Raw genomic sequence first — 14,307 nt, 5'->3', positions numbered from 1 at the left:
AGCTCAGAGATGAAGTCTGGATTTAGGAGCCAGACAGGTTGGCAGCATTCCTGTAATCTTCCCAAGCCCTAGACTGAGCACAGTAGGGGCTACGGAAGGAGTGAGTCACTAAATCTTCCCTCCAGGAACATAAGTTGCCAGCTCCGGGCTAGGTGATTCAGTCCATACCTTGAGGGCCCACTGGGTGCCACATACTTTTCCCTCAAGGAGCAGTTGTAGCTGGGAGAATTAAAGTACTGAGAGAGAAATCAAACCAGTAGAGCAAAGAACATAATCTTGAAAACAGGTTTACTATTCTTTTCACTCAGGTTTGGTATATGTCAGTACGGAATCCTGGTGAAACATGGGACTTGGCAGTTAGATTATCTTGGTTTTAAATTTTTTATCAATTATGTGTCCTTGGGCAAATCACTTCAACTTTCAAAGTCTAAATTTCCTGGAAACTGACATGCGTTGTGAGGATTCAGTGAGGAAATACACATGGAATGTTTTATATAGTCCCTGGCGTAGTGCAAGTGCATTGTAAATGGTGACTTACTACCGTTTAGGCACACATTGGCAAGAACTAGTTTTCTTGTATTAGAAACACAATTAGGAAGTAGCAGACCTGGGATTCAAAAGTAGGTAATCTATCTGGGGGTCAGAGAGCGGGGTCCTCACTGCAGGGTCCCATGGAACCTGCTGTGGTGTGGCTGACCTCACTGGTGTCTGGTACCCTGTGCAGGTCCTGTGGATGGGAGACTGCTCACCCTCCTTGATCTGTCTGTGGGTCACACCAGAACCCACTGTTGAAGTCTGATCTTTGGTCTCCACTTTCCTAGGTGGTGAAGTGCCTGTGTTCAGATGCAGCTAGTCCCACCTGGTGGGCATCAGTGGGCCACTGATACACTGCTAGGAGCACCTAACTGTGCCAAGTGGCATCTCTGTGTTGCCTGGCCATTTATTGTTGCTCTGGGGACATTCTTCAAGGTGGTTTCCATATTCATTGCTAGGACTGCTGTAACAAAATACCACAGGCTGCATGGCTTAAACAACAGTAAAGTTTTTTTCTCTCACTGTCCTAGAGGCTGGAAGACCAAAGTCAAGGTGTTGGCAGAGTTGATTACTTCCAAGACCTCTCTCCTTGAGTTGCAGTTGGCAGCCTTCTCAGTGTGTCCTCAGTGGTCATCCCTCTCTGTTCATACACACCCCTGATGACTCTTCCTCTTCTTTTTTTAAAAGGCTTATTTACTTTTAGAGAAAGGGTAGTGGAGGGAGAAAGCGAGGGAGAGAAACATCAATGTACCAGAGATACATTGATTGGTTGTCTTTCACATGCCCCCAACCAAGCATCTGGCCAGCAACCCAGCCCTGTGCCCTGACAAGGAATCAAACTGGCAACCTTCCAGTTCACAGGCTGGCACTCAATCCACTGAGCTACAGCAGCCAGGGTGATTCTTCCTCTTTTTATAAGGAGACCAAATAGATTGGATTAGGGTTCATCCTTTTGACCTCATTTTAATCCAATCATCTCTTTAAACTCCTTTTGTACATTCAAAGGTGATGGAACTTGAACAGGTGAATTCGGGGGACCTCATATGGCCAATAGCAGTTCCTTCCCCTCAGTGTGTCTGGCCTTTCTCTTTTCCTGGACGCTCCCAGGACTCAGTTGAAAGCCCCTTGACCACTTCTACCAAAACACTATGCTGTGTGGTGCTGTCTAGGGGTCAGGAACAGGGAAGGGGGCTGCCAAGCAGGAAAGAAGTCTGGGAAGTCTGGCAGCGCTAAAAAGGCCCTTCCAGAGAGTGTTACGGACTCAAAGCCCCATGTCCCTGCTGAAGCTGGACCCAGGCAGGTGCAGGTATTGCCCAAAGTGCCACAGTCAGGGACCAGGACAGCTGGACATCCGGCTGCAAGAAGGTATGAAAGAAATGCTTATGCAGAAAGTTGTCCAGGTATGAGCGCTGCAGAACACCAATACCCTTTGTGTAAGGAAGGGGAGACATTATATTTGATTTGTATCTGAATAAAAAACTCTACGAAGATAGATGCACAAAAAGACAAAATAAAGCTAGGTAATCTTAACTCCAGAGATTGTCAAGTTCCACATAGCACTTGCTCTACCAAGCTCTGTTCTTGGCACACAGCCTTTAGTAAAGGATAGCTGTCACTTTTTTTGTTCTTTCCACATGCTCCATGGATACTGCACACATGAAAACTGTATTATCTTTGAACGCCCAGCAGTAGTACATTTTTTGCCAAGACAAGTCTCTCTTGCAATTTTTGGTTCAGATACCATCTGGTCTAGGGTACGAAAGAGTCCGGGCTTCACGGCCACGTGGGCACTGCCTGGGAGTGGGGAGGCCTGCGCGGCTTTCACTGCCAGGGGGCGCTTTTTGTGGTTGAGGCCAAGCAGAGGTTGCACCGCCTACTCGTCACTCCCTGCCCCCCACGTGAGTCTGAATGGTTAGGCCCGAAGGGCAGGTAGCGCGCTTCCGCGGCTTCCCTCCACCCCCCTCCCTTCATTCATTGGTAGGGGCTGCGGATCCGGGCGGAAGTGGGGCAAGCGGGCGGGAGCAAGGCGTCACCGTTGTATATTCATGAGACGCGCGCAGCCCGGCATGCTAATGAGGCGGGGCGCGGCGGCGGACTGAGTAGCTGCTGGGTGGCGGCGGCGGCAGCGGCTGCGGGCTGGGATCAGCCGGGCGGGAGCAGTGTAGGCGCGGGGTCACCAGTCTGCGCGAAGCCACACATGGAGCCGCCGGGTGGGGGTCCGGGACCCGGCCGCGGGGCCCGGGACAAGAAGAAGGGCCGGAGCCCGGACGAGCTGCCGCCGGCGGGCGGCGACGGCGGCAAATCCAAGAAATTTGTGAGTGTCCTTTCCACCCGGTTCCCTCAGCCCGGCCCGGTTACCCTTCTCTGGACCCCGGAGATCCCCGCAGTCGGCCCCAGAGATGCACGCCTGTCTCTAGGGAGCCTCCCCCGCGCCTCCCTCCCTCGTTTTGTTGGGTCTTGGGCTCCACAGCGCGACCTCCTACCCCTCCAGGACCTCCGGGAGCCCGGCGTCCCACCCGGCGCCTGTCCCAGCAACCTCGGAGCTTCCTTCAACCCCCAGCCCGCGCGCCCTGCCCTTCGCCCCCATAGCTCGGGCGGGTCTCAACCCCATCTCTTTCCTCTCAGCCCCACTTCCTTTCTTCTTCCTCTCTTATCCGAACACGCCTCCTCTCTCTCGGTCCTCTGTGCTTTTCTGAGTCCATTTTCTCCTGTTACCCTTACCTCGCTTTTTGGTATTTTATTTGCTTCTCCTAAAGGTCATTTCCTTCTCCAAGATTGATCGCTTTCACCTGCTAACTTTCCTACTGCCCAGCCCTCTTTCTGGGCCCTCAGCCCGGTGTCACCTAATAATCCTTCCTCTCAGGAATGTTACCTGGCTGGGGCCCTACCTTCCCCCCGCCCTTGGACGTTTGTCCTTGCCATTGCCGGACTGGGTTCATGCCGAGGTCCTATGGTCACTGGGCATGACGTTACTTTTCCTCCCAGTATTTCTCAATCCAGAGAACCCGTCACTTTACCCTGTTGCTTATCACTTTTCAGGGAGTTAAAACTGCTCATGATTATGCCCTTCTTGACGTAGGATGATGATAAACCTCCCCCCATGGGGAGGAGGTTAGACTGCAAGTCCAAGAAGTTTGTGAGTAATTGAATTGCATTCTTTACATTTCCCACGATAACCATCTCAACTCTTCTGTCACCACCTGCGCCCACCTGGCATCCCTTTTCCTACCTGTAGACAAGTATTGCTTCTTCAGGTGCCCATTACTTACAATTGGAATCTGAAGGAATATTGATACTCATGTAATTGTCTCATATTTCATTACCTTTGCTCACACTAAATCTTTTTTATTCCACTCTCTAGGGAGCTATTTGTTTGCTTTTTATTGTAAAGCTTTGAAAGTTATGGGACACTGTCCAAGAGAGGGAAAGGGTCTTGGCATCTTGATCATCACTTGCTTGTTGTAACTGTGGTTATTTAGTCCTCTCTTCCAGGTAGTTCTGCCCCCCACCTCAGTATCTCTGCTAACCAAATGGGTTCTCTTTCCTCTTCCTCTTTTCTCATACCCCCATCCCTTAGCATTCTGACCCAACTCCACAAGTGTGGGAAGAAAATTGATAAAGTGATAGAATGAGGAAGAAAATGTTGCTTTGGGACCTAGAGGATTGAGATGTGAAGAGTACTAAACAGAATTAAAATAGTGATTCGTCTCTTCCTACAGATTTCTAGCAAGGCAGGTGCTTCTGGACTGGCCTTTCCAGTGACTTACAGGCTGTCAGAAACCGTTTTGATCTGACAGTACATCTTTGTCCCCAGAAATGTAGGGTTGATGGTAGTGATGACCCATCTCTATGGTAACTAAAGCGGCATTGCCCTGTGTTTCTTGTAAGAATTGATCTTCCAGGCAGAGAGTTTTCTTCTCTAGTCCATAAGGTCTAGGGCCTTCAGTCTCCTGTTCCTGTATCTGTTTGTTGTGGTTTTGTTACCAAGGGTACTGTTTGACCTTCTTCACCCAATTCCAGCTATTCCTGCTGATTTATAGTGACCTCTGTGACTTGTAAATATTTTTCAAGTCCTTTATAGAATTCTGTATGTGCTTTTGTTTGATGTAACACTTGTGTATTTCACAAATGTGTGAAATCTATTAAGTGCTAGTGGTGCTAAAAGGTGAGATACCTGAGGAAACCACTTCGACTTCGTTTCACCTGTTTTTTGGAATGCCCCTGAAGTCTTGTATGTGCTGAGTGGTTTGGCTCAGAGTTGCTGGCATTTGCTTCAGAGAGGGTGGAGCTGAACCAAGTTCTCTTTTTCTTTCTGAGGTGTTAGTCTTAACCCTTAACTTGCTGAATTAAAAAAAAATGCTACACAGGGAGGAAGGAAAACTGCATTTTTCCAGGAAAGTGATGCTGCTTAACCCCTTTATTGCCAACCCTAACATACCCCAAGGCATCAGGATATTCTGTCTTCCTCATTGATCTTTTCATGAAAACCCTGGAGGTGAGAGACCAGAGGAGCATTGCAGTTCGGTTCTCTTTGTGTCAGTGTATGGATACGTGGGTGGGGGGAGTGGGTGAGATTGCTGGTGTGCTTTTGTTACCCCTGGCTTCGCTTTCTTGAGCTACTGGCTGAAAGTGAACTCAAACTGTTTCGCCTCCTCAGTATTTTCTCGAGTGTGTCCTCTGGAGCTCCATTAAGAATGTACTTTATAAAGCTGTACAGGTTTGTTCTTAGTGTGCCCAAAGGTTATTTGTTTGCATCTGAGGGGTTACTAATCCCTTTAGCTGCTACCTCCCTTTCCAGGCTTCTGCAGGTTCTAAGTATAGTACAGATCAACTGATGATAACATGGAACTCACAGAGTGCCTAAGATCTGCTCTCTGAGGCATCTCTTCTACTCTCTGAGGCATCTTGTGTGGCAGGGAGATGGGGTGTAAGTTGAGCAGTGGTTGGGCATCCTTTAAAAATGTGGTTGTGAGGGATGCCGATCTGTGGCTGTAGCTGGGCTGCTGGTATTCCCCCTTGGTTCTTCATGAGTCGGTCTTCTCCTGGGCCAGGAACATACCCCTTCTCCAGCCTTATTCTGGTTACTTTCAGAAGTCCGTAAGATAAAGGAAGATAAAAATTCCAAATGAACTATGTTTTTTGACTTTTCAGCAGTGGTGAATGTGGGTGCCAGATAGACTTGTTGGGAACTGCCCTGCCTGGTTTCAGAAACTGTAACCCCTCATGGCTAAGGCTGAGTGAGAGACCTTGGGACCATAAGCCACTAAGGAGACGAAGCTTTATATCCCTGGCAGGGGCACTGCCTCTGCCCCCTTTTACTTCACTCTGCTTGGCCCCAAGCAGGTGACGGGTAAGATTTTTCAAAGGAGGGACGACCTAAGACAGTCACGGTTGAAAGGGGGCCCTCAGTGAAGGACATGGTGGGGGTGGGGGGAGGCTACAGAAAAAGGGGGTGATGGACCCTCACTCTTTGGCTTTGACATAGCCTGAGTCTTCATTCTGTCTAGGAGAAGTCTTCTAATCACTTGGCTGCCTTACTCCCCCTACCCAACTTAAGCCTGAAACAATGCCAGGGGTGGGTAGGCCCTGTGCTGGAAAGAGCAGGTTCCCTGGGGTGATCAGGCCTAAAAAAGAATGCATAAAATCCTATGAAACTCACCCTCAATTTAAATGATAAAGAGCCCAAGCATGAAATGAGTTTGTTCCCTAAAGTTTTATGGTCCTTTATCTATCTGACCCTGATTCAAAATAAGTCCTCAGAGTTCTTTGAATGTTACCTATTGTTTGATTGTTACTTCCTGACAATGATTGATGAGCCTTACACTACACCCTGTATTCCTATGCAAATTAATCCAATAAAAGCCCATTGAGGAACAAGCTCCTGATCCTTCCTTGAGAGATCAGCTACCTTTCCTCCCCAAGCAGATTGTGTCTTGGTAGACTTATTCTCATCAACAGGGGAAGGGGGGTGGGGCTCTGCGGACAAAGCTCCCCCACATAGACTGATTTTTTTTTTAATTTTTATTTTTTTAAAGATTTTATTCATTTTTAGAGAGGAGGGATGGGAAGGAGAAAGAGAGGGAGAACAACATCAATGTTTCTTGATGGGGTTGCCTCTTACATGTCCCCTACTGGGGACCTGGCCTACAGCCCAAGCATGTGCCCTAGACTGGGAGTTGAACCCACGACCCTTTGGTTCACAGGCCCACATTCAACCCACTGAGCTGCACCAGCCAGGTGATTTCTGAAATATGTAAGGGGAGTAAGTATAATGGTGTTAGGAGACTGCAGAGTATTATTCTTGCATCTTATAGACTCCACGTCTTCTCATCCAATCAAGAAAATTGATACATTCTAAGAAAAAATATTGTTTCCTGATTCAGCTAGGAGCATAACTTTGTAAAACATGAATTTCAGAGTGGGAGTAGAGAAAATAGAAGATAGTTTTTAAAATCTTGTTTAGTTTTGGATGCCTCTGTTGAATTGTTACCAGGTTGCAGTTGGATGCCCTTCTAAAAGGAAAGCGATAGTGAAAGTATAAATGTTTAGTTGTGGATCCCTGTCCCAAATGACAGCAGCCATAGGTGCAGGATGCCAGGCAGGATTTAAAGCAGATACTAGGAAGGTAGAGAATGTTAAAGAAGTGGAGTTGTTCATGAAGATTTCTGCTTCTCTTCTCTTAAAGGAGATCTTTGGTACAAAAGGTCACAGAAAGCTTTATACAAGTCATGTGTTTTCTTTTTTGAAAGATGATAAACACAGGGATTATTACTTAGTTTAGAAAAAAGGGAGAGGAGCCTACAGGAATGTTACTGAGATGCTTGAGATGACAGGGTGATACCTTAAAAATTTCTGCCCTTCTTCCTTGTCTTTAGAGACAAGGATTTACTTGAGGATGTTACATGTACTTGTCTCAAAGGAAATCCTCCCTCAGGGAATGCCTCAGAATTAAAGTCTCTGCCTTGGGAGAGTTGGTAAATGTTGGGATGCTTTTATAAAAAGAGTTGAAAATGTTATTACCTATACATTATGTTTATTATAAAAACTAGGAGGATAGTAATAAGCCAAAAGTGGTTTCACTTTGTTGATGGGCATGTGGGTCAGAAAAGGCTCATCTTATTTCCTGTGTGCATAACCTTTTGTTATTCCCTGGGGCCCTTGGTGCATTTTATAAGTGGAATGCCAAGTTATTCTTGGAGAGGGTTATATTTTCAGTGGAATGTAATAGAGGCTTAAAAGATAAGGTTATGCCACATATGATTTAGGAGGACAGGTTAAAATCATGCTTATTAGCAAGAAATACTAGGTATTATACAAGGTTTGTGTACGCAGGTGGGTTTTCTCCAATTTTATGTTTGGTAGCTGAAATCATTCACGCTACAAAAAGCACCTGAAGTTTGAAACAAACTTCGTGTCATTTACTAAGTGTTTTTATGTATTATCTTGAGCCGCCTGTTCCCAGTCACTTTTATTTGAAAGCAGTAGGAAAAAATTTACCTCTTGCTAACCAGCAAAATGGGTGTTTGCTCCTCTTTGGGGTTAGGTGAGACACAGCCAGTGTTCTCCCCTACTGCCCGTCATCCCCTCCCTCTTTGTCTTTGTTCCTCCTTCCCTGCTTCTGTGGGGTCTGGTTCTAGTTTCAGGAAAAAGCCAGGCTTTTGAGGAATCAGGAGCATGAAAGCTGTTGATACTAAAGTTTCTGAAAACCTGGAAGCTGAAATTGAGAAGTAAAGAGTATTTTAATCACTATGAATATATTCTACCTTTTTTAACCTCTTTTTCCTTAAACAAGTTTTTAGATTCAAGGAACCGTTTTTAAGGAAGTAAAAGAATTACTGAAGGAAAAGAGAATTATTGAGACCAGTATTTTAATGATTTTCACCACCAGTCACAGGATAACTGGGTGAATCACTGTTCTTCCAACTCCGAGTCTCACTTCCATTCATTATTAAACCTTGATATGAATGGCAGTCTTAAATTTTAGAGTTGGAAGGGACTTTAAATGTCATCAAGCCCAAACACCCACTCAGTGCAGCAATCCTTACAGTCGTAGGTTGGAAACATCAAGGGGCTGAGGGGTGGAAATTGGATAAATGAATGGAGGAAGAGAAGCATAAATTTTGGATTTTACATTTCCTTTAGTAAATTTCAGGATCTTGGAATAGCTAGAGTAGTAGAAAGGATATAAGAGGAACAGATACTCTAGAAGCTATGAAACTGAGAGGAGGAAAAATTGAAAACACTGGTTCTCTATGTGAAAGCATTCTTACATGGAAGATGGGAAATTGCATCCTTGGTGGTGATTATAAGTGGTCTGTAGGCAGTAGCTACTTTGGCATTAAGAACATTTTTTTTCCTTACTGATTTGAGAAGGTAGGGGAAGGGGGGTGGGGAGAGAGAGAGATACTAAACATGTATTCATTGGTTGATTCTTGTATGTGCCCTGACTAGGGATGGAACTTGCAACTTTGGCATATCAGGATAATGCTGTAACTAACTGAGTTACCTGGCCAGAGATTACTTGGGCATTTTGTTAGCGTAGCAGATAAGTAGCAGATACAGAGGTAGAATTTATGATGTCCTGAATTATTTTCTGGATTTCTGATTATATGACCTATTTCCTGTTTTAGGAATAGGATTTGCATTTTCTTTTAAGATTTAACATATTTGATGGACCCAACAGAGGGTGATTTATAAACCTTTTATCCTAAAGGTCACAGAAAAACAAGGAGCCTGCCTTTTTTTTTTTTTAAAGAACTTGAGGATCAAAAAGAGATAATCTTCATTTCCTTCCCTTCCCCCACCCCCAGTAGCTCACACTTTATTCAGAGGTCTTTACTTTTTTTGTGCCATAGATCCTTTGGATATCATGCCCTCCCTCCCATTTTTATTCTGCAGCTTTATTGATGTATAATGAACATAAATAAACTGCATGTGTTTAGTGCACAATTTGTGAAACCATTACCACAGTAAAGATAATGAATATATCCAGTACCCTCAAAGGTTTCCTCCTCCCCTGGCTGGTGACTCAGTTAATTGGAGCATTGTCCCCTACATCAAAAGGTCGTGGGTTCGATATCTGGTCAGCACATATACCTAGGTGGCAGGTTCCATCACTGGTTGGGGTGCATGCCGGAGGCAGTTGATCAGTTGTTTCACTTTCTCTCTCTATTTCTGTCCCTCATTTCCTCTCTTTCTAAAATCAATAAAAACATATCCTCAGGTGAGGATTAAAACAAAAGTTTTCCTCTGCCTTTTTGTAATCTCTCCTCCCCTTTCCCTGTTTTCCCATCCCTAGGGAACCACTGATTTGCTTTCTATAACTATAGGTTGGTTTGTATTTTTTAGAAGTTTATATAAATGGAATCATACAATATGACCCCTTTTTTTCTGGCTTCTTTCAGCATAATGTATGTTGTTACATTTGTTAATAGCTTATCCTTTTTTGTTGCTGAATAGTGTTACATTGTATAGATTTATCATAATTTGTTTATTTACCTGTTGGTAGGCATTTGGGTTGTTTCCAGATTTTTTTCTTTTGTTTTTGCTGTGCACATTCAGGCACCAGTTTTTGTCTGGACATAGGCTTCCATTTTTCTTTTGTAAATAAATACCTAGGAGTGGAATGACTAGGTTATATGGCAGGGCTGTTTTTAACTTTTTAAAGAAATTGCCTGTTTTCCAAAGTGGTTGTAACATTGTACATTCTCGCAAGCAATATATGAGTTACAGTTTCTTGAATACTATTGGTGTGATCAGTCTTAAATTTTGGCCATCCTAGTGGGTAAATAGTGGTCTCTCAGTATGACTCTAATTTGCATTTCCCTAATGATGTTGAGCCTTTGTGTACATATTGGCTATCTGTATATCTTCCCTGAAGTCTCTGTTCCAAATATTTGCCCATTTCATGGATACATGGAACAGAGGGGAGGGAAAAGGACCTTTCAGATTCCATTTATCCTGGAAGCATTTTCATCTTACGTGGCATTGGAAGACTTTCGTTTTTTTGTACTTGGTGTGCTACAGGTTGTATAATGCCAGTCTTTCTCTATGTGTAAATATTAATGAATATTTAGCTTTTCATATAGGAAAATCAACTAATTCTAGACTAGAAGGACAGGGAGTAATAATGGTAATAACAGTAACAGTAATGATAACAACCGTTGCATATTACTATGGCCCTGGCACTGTGCTAAAGAGCTTTAGATTCATCTTATTACTCTCTACATCAGCCTTAGAAAATAGGGCACTGCTGTTACTCCCATTTTATATGTAATTAAGTAGAAACTTGGTGAGATCAAGCAACTTGCTTTAGGTCATAGAATAGGATTCAAACCTAGATCTAGCTGATTAAAAAAAAGACTCCCGTGGTCTTACTCACCATGTTGTACTGACAGTTTACAGGTTTCCACTTTTGCACTTCCTGTAGAAAAGAGTGTTCTCTGCTAGGAATTTCTTAGATAATTTTGATGGTATTTTCTTTGGAGTCCTTTGACAATTTCAGTCCATTAAAAAAAAACTAAACTCTTTCAGTTCACTTGGTGAGAAAGAAAGATTGGGTCTAGATTACAGGTGGCAAACACAAGGTCTGGGGGCCGAATCTGGCCCTCCACCTTGTTTTATCTGGTCCGGCACCGTGTTTCTACCCGTGGGCATCAGCGTAGGGCTCTCGCTTAACTATTAAGGAGCAGTTATACTTATACAGTCCTAAAGTTACATTCCGCCCTTTGAGGCAACGCCGAGGCTGATGGGGCCCCCGGTGGACATGAGTTTGACACCCCTGGTCTGGATGTACAAAGTGCAGTGGCTAAATGCCTAACTGCTTTTTGCATTAGTAATTTAGACTTTGAAACCATTGCAAGAACCTTCATTAAACCTTTCTTATCTTAGGCATGAGAAAGCAGCTGTTACAGTACATCAAAAGCCTATTTTTTCCCTGACTCATGAGTTACTAAGAAGTTGTCTAAATTATTATTTTTTGAAAGGTAACCTTATCTCCTTTGTAAGTAGAACAGTTCTAACATTACCTGTCAGGAATTTTAGTTGTTTAAATTGCTGAGGGCAGCAAGTAGTGTTGGCAAAGCAGTGGGAGGAGGAGGAAGTTGTTGCTCGACTATCTCTATAGTTGTCTTTTCTCTATTTTAGAGTTGGCATGTAGCATCCTTGAAGACCTCTCTTGGTGGCCCTGACACGTGCCTGTAAGGATTACAAATGGCTAACTCTGGAAGAGTCTCTTCTGAGTTTGGGGACTGCAGAAGTTTGCTCTATAGATCTGGCAGTTATTTGCCTATGGTTAATTATTAACATTACCAGAGATCTAGATAGGAAAGAGCAGAGAATAGTTTCTCTTGTTTGTCTGAATTTACGTAAATTTACCCTAGATCCAAAAGGCTAGAGATCAAGAAGTCACGCAGTTGTCCTGTCAGGTTCAGCCCTTGCTTTTTAAAAGATTGTAAATCTCAGCCAGGGTTGTAGAATGGGTAGGAAAAGCTCTAAGGCCCTGAGCATAGATTTTAAAAGCTGTAGAAATTCAGGGAAGTGAAGGAATTAAGTGGAAAAATTACTGGACTGAGAATCTACAAGACCTAGGTTTCAGAATCTTAGACTGCTAGAGGTGAGAAGGGTGCTAAAAATGATTTAATTCAAACATTTTATTTTATTTTAAGGTTATTTATTTTTTTAGGGTGAGGCGAAGGAAGGGAGAAAGAGATGGAGAGAAACAGTAATGTGTGGTTGCCTCTTGTGCTCCTGCTACTGGGGACCTGTCTCGCACCCTGGGCGTGTGCCCTGACTGGTAATTGAACCAGTGACCCTTTGGTTTGCAGGCCAGTGCTCAATTCACTGAGCCACACCAGCCAGGTCTATACCCTTTATTTTATAGATTAGGAAATATGGGCCTATAGAAGTGATCTGTCCAAGTTTACAATTTGACCTAGGACTGGAACCCTTACCTCCCACTCCACTGCAATATTCTTTCCACATACAAGGGTGGATTCCATAAAAAAATGAAATATATCTATAAAAAATTGTGTATTTATTTTTACATGTTTAAACTTCAGTTACCTTCAGAGTACTTTCCACTTGTTGTAATATACCTATCATGACTTTCTTTTTCCACTGCTCAGAACAGTTTTTGAACTCGTTAATTTTGGTGCCTTTTAGTGCTTCTGCCATTTTTTTGTTTCACCTCTTCCACATCAGCACAACATTTTCCTTTGAGGACTTCTTTTATCCCAGGAAACAAAAACAGTTGATGGGGGCAAGATCAGGTTAATAGGGTGGGGCATGGAGGTCATGCTGTTTGGTCAAAAACTGCTCAACACTCAGCACAGTGTGAGCAAGTGAGTTTGCAAATTACCCATGGTGAAACAGGCAAATGCATTGAGAGTCTTCAAAACAAAAATCACTGAAGCCAAACTCATCCTCTCACAACAACGCCAGCTGGTACACTGACTACAAAGGAGTCTCTAGAATACTAGAATACTCACCTAGCACGGGAAGCCTGTACTACAAGGGACCCACCCTCAGAAGATAATTCCATTTTTTAGGGTCCTCCCTTGTATTGTGCTTAGTTTGATTTTGCTACTAATTAACCATGTAAACTCTGGGTAAAACACTCCACTTTTCTTGGTCTTTTTCTGTAAAGTTAGAGCATTGTGGGCAATGCTCATTAACTTCATCGAAGATGGGGAATATGACAGGTCCTGGAAGGGTACCAAAAGATTGGTAGAGGCTCAGTGGGATGGGCATCTTCCCGCAGAGCGAAAGGTCACTGGTTGATTCCCGTCAGGGCACATGCCTGGGTTGTGAGTTTGGTCTCCGGTCAGTCCCTTGTTGGGGCATGTATGAGAGGCAGTTGATAGATGTTTCTCTTCCTCTTTTCCACAGTCTCTAAAACAAATAAATAAATAATTGAGAAGATTGGCAGAGAAGAGGAGAGGGATTTTATGGGGTGGGGAGCAGTGTGGACAGAGGCTAGGGGTTTGAGTGTGTGGTAGTGGTGAAGAGAAATGACCCAGATACAGCAGTCAAGAGGATGAGTGGGAGATAAATCATTTAAGGAAGGTGAAGCCACTTTGTAGAGATTATTTTAGTCCTGGGAAGGGATGTTAGGTTCTCTTTTGTAGAAACCTGCAGAAAGCAGGCTGGTTATTGGCGTTTTGTAGCATGTCATGATGAACGTTAATGCAATTTTTGGCCATGTGACCATGTCATGGTGACAGTTAGTAAATCAGCATATCCAAGAATAGATTAGTGTTAAGGTTCCGGCAGGTCATTTTTCCTGCCTAGATGGAATTTAGAGAGTTAAGTTTGTTTAATTTTCAGCCCTTATTAATTTTAATACATCCCTCTCTTCAGACTGTCAGAGATTAGGTTTGAGAAGACGTGACTCTTCACCTAGCCAAACTGGGCTCAGTTGGGAAATTCCACTGTGGGAACAATCTGAGACTATCTTTGGGTCCTGTTGTTCGTTCTGAAAATCTTCTGGTACAGTGCAGTACAGGTTTTGAGAGCATGTTTGTTGGAAGTGTCCTTAGTCTTTGGTGAATGCAAAATAAATTATACAGAGGGAGGGAGGGGAAGAGAGCAAAAATGAATCAATCTTTTTTGGGGAGGTGGGTCTTACCTAGCTTGCAAGGTGTTTAAGAGCAGTGATGGTATTTAGCTTGTGGTAGCAATATTCTTTTATGCATTTTAGTTTTAACGTTAGTCTTGGGAATCGAGATTATTTTCAAGGCTCTCTGTTTCTACAGTCTAATGTAGGAGATTGAC

General features: G+C 43.7%; 1 protein-coding gene across 2 annotated transcripts in view; it reads left to right on the top strand.

Moving 5' to 3' along the window:
* Nucleotides 1-2,624: 2,624 nt before the first annotated feature.
* DIAPH1 (diaphanous related formin 1) overlaps nt 2,625-14,307 on the top strand; it is an 85,719-nt gene continuing 74,036 nt past the window's right edge. Inside the window, exon 1 of one of the 2 annotated variants that reach the window (XM_028527358.2) lies at nt 2,625-2,848. In XM_028527358.2, the coding sequence (XP_028383159.1) occupies nt 2,732-2,848 (117 nt within the window). In that variant the 5' untranslated portion in view covers nt 2,625-2,731. The remainder of the gene's footprint in view (nt 2,849-14,307) is intronic. The other variant, XM_028527357.2, reaches the window with a different exon arrangement.

This window comes from Phyllostomus discolor, chromosome 13 (assembly GCF_004126475.2).
Source record: "Phyllostomus discolor isolate MPI-MPIP mPhyDis1 chromosome 13, mPhyDis1.pri.v3, whole genome shotgun sequence".
NCBI classification, from domain to species: Eukaryota; Metazoa; Chordata; class Mammalia; order Chiroptera; family Phyllostomidae; genus Phyllostomus; species Phyllostomus discolor.
The sequence above is the reverse complement of the archived record's forward strand: the minus strand, read 5'-3'. Positions and strand labels throughout refer to the sequence as shown.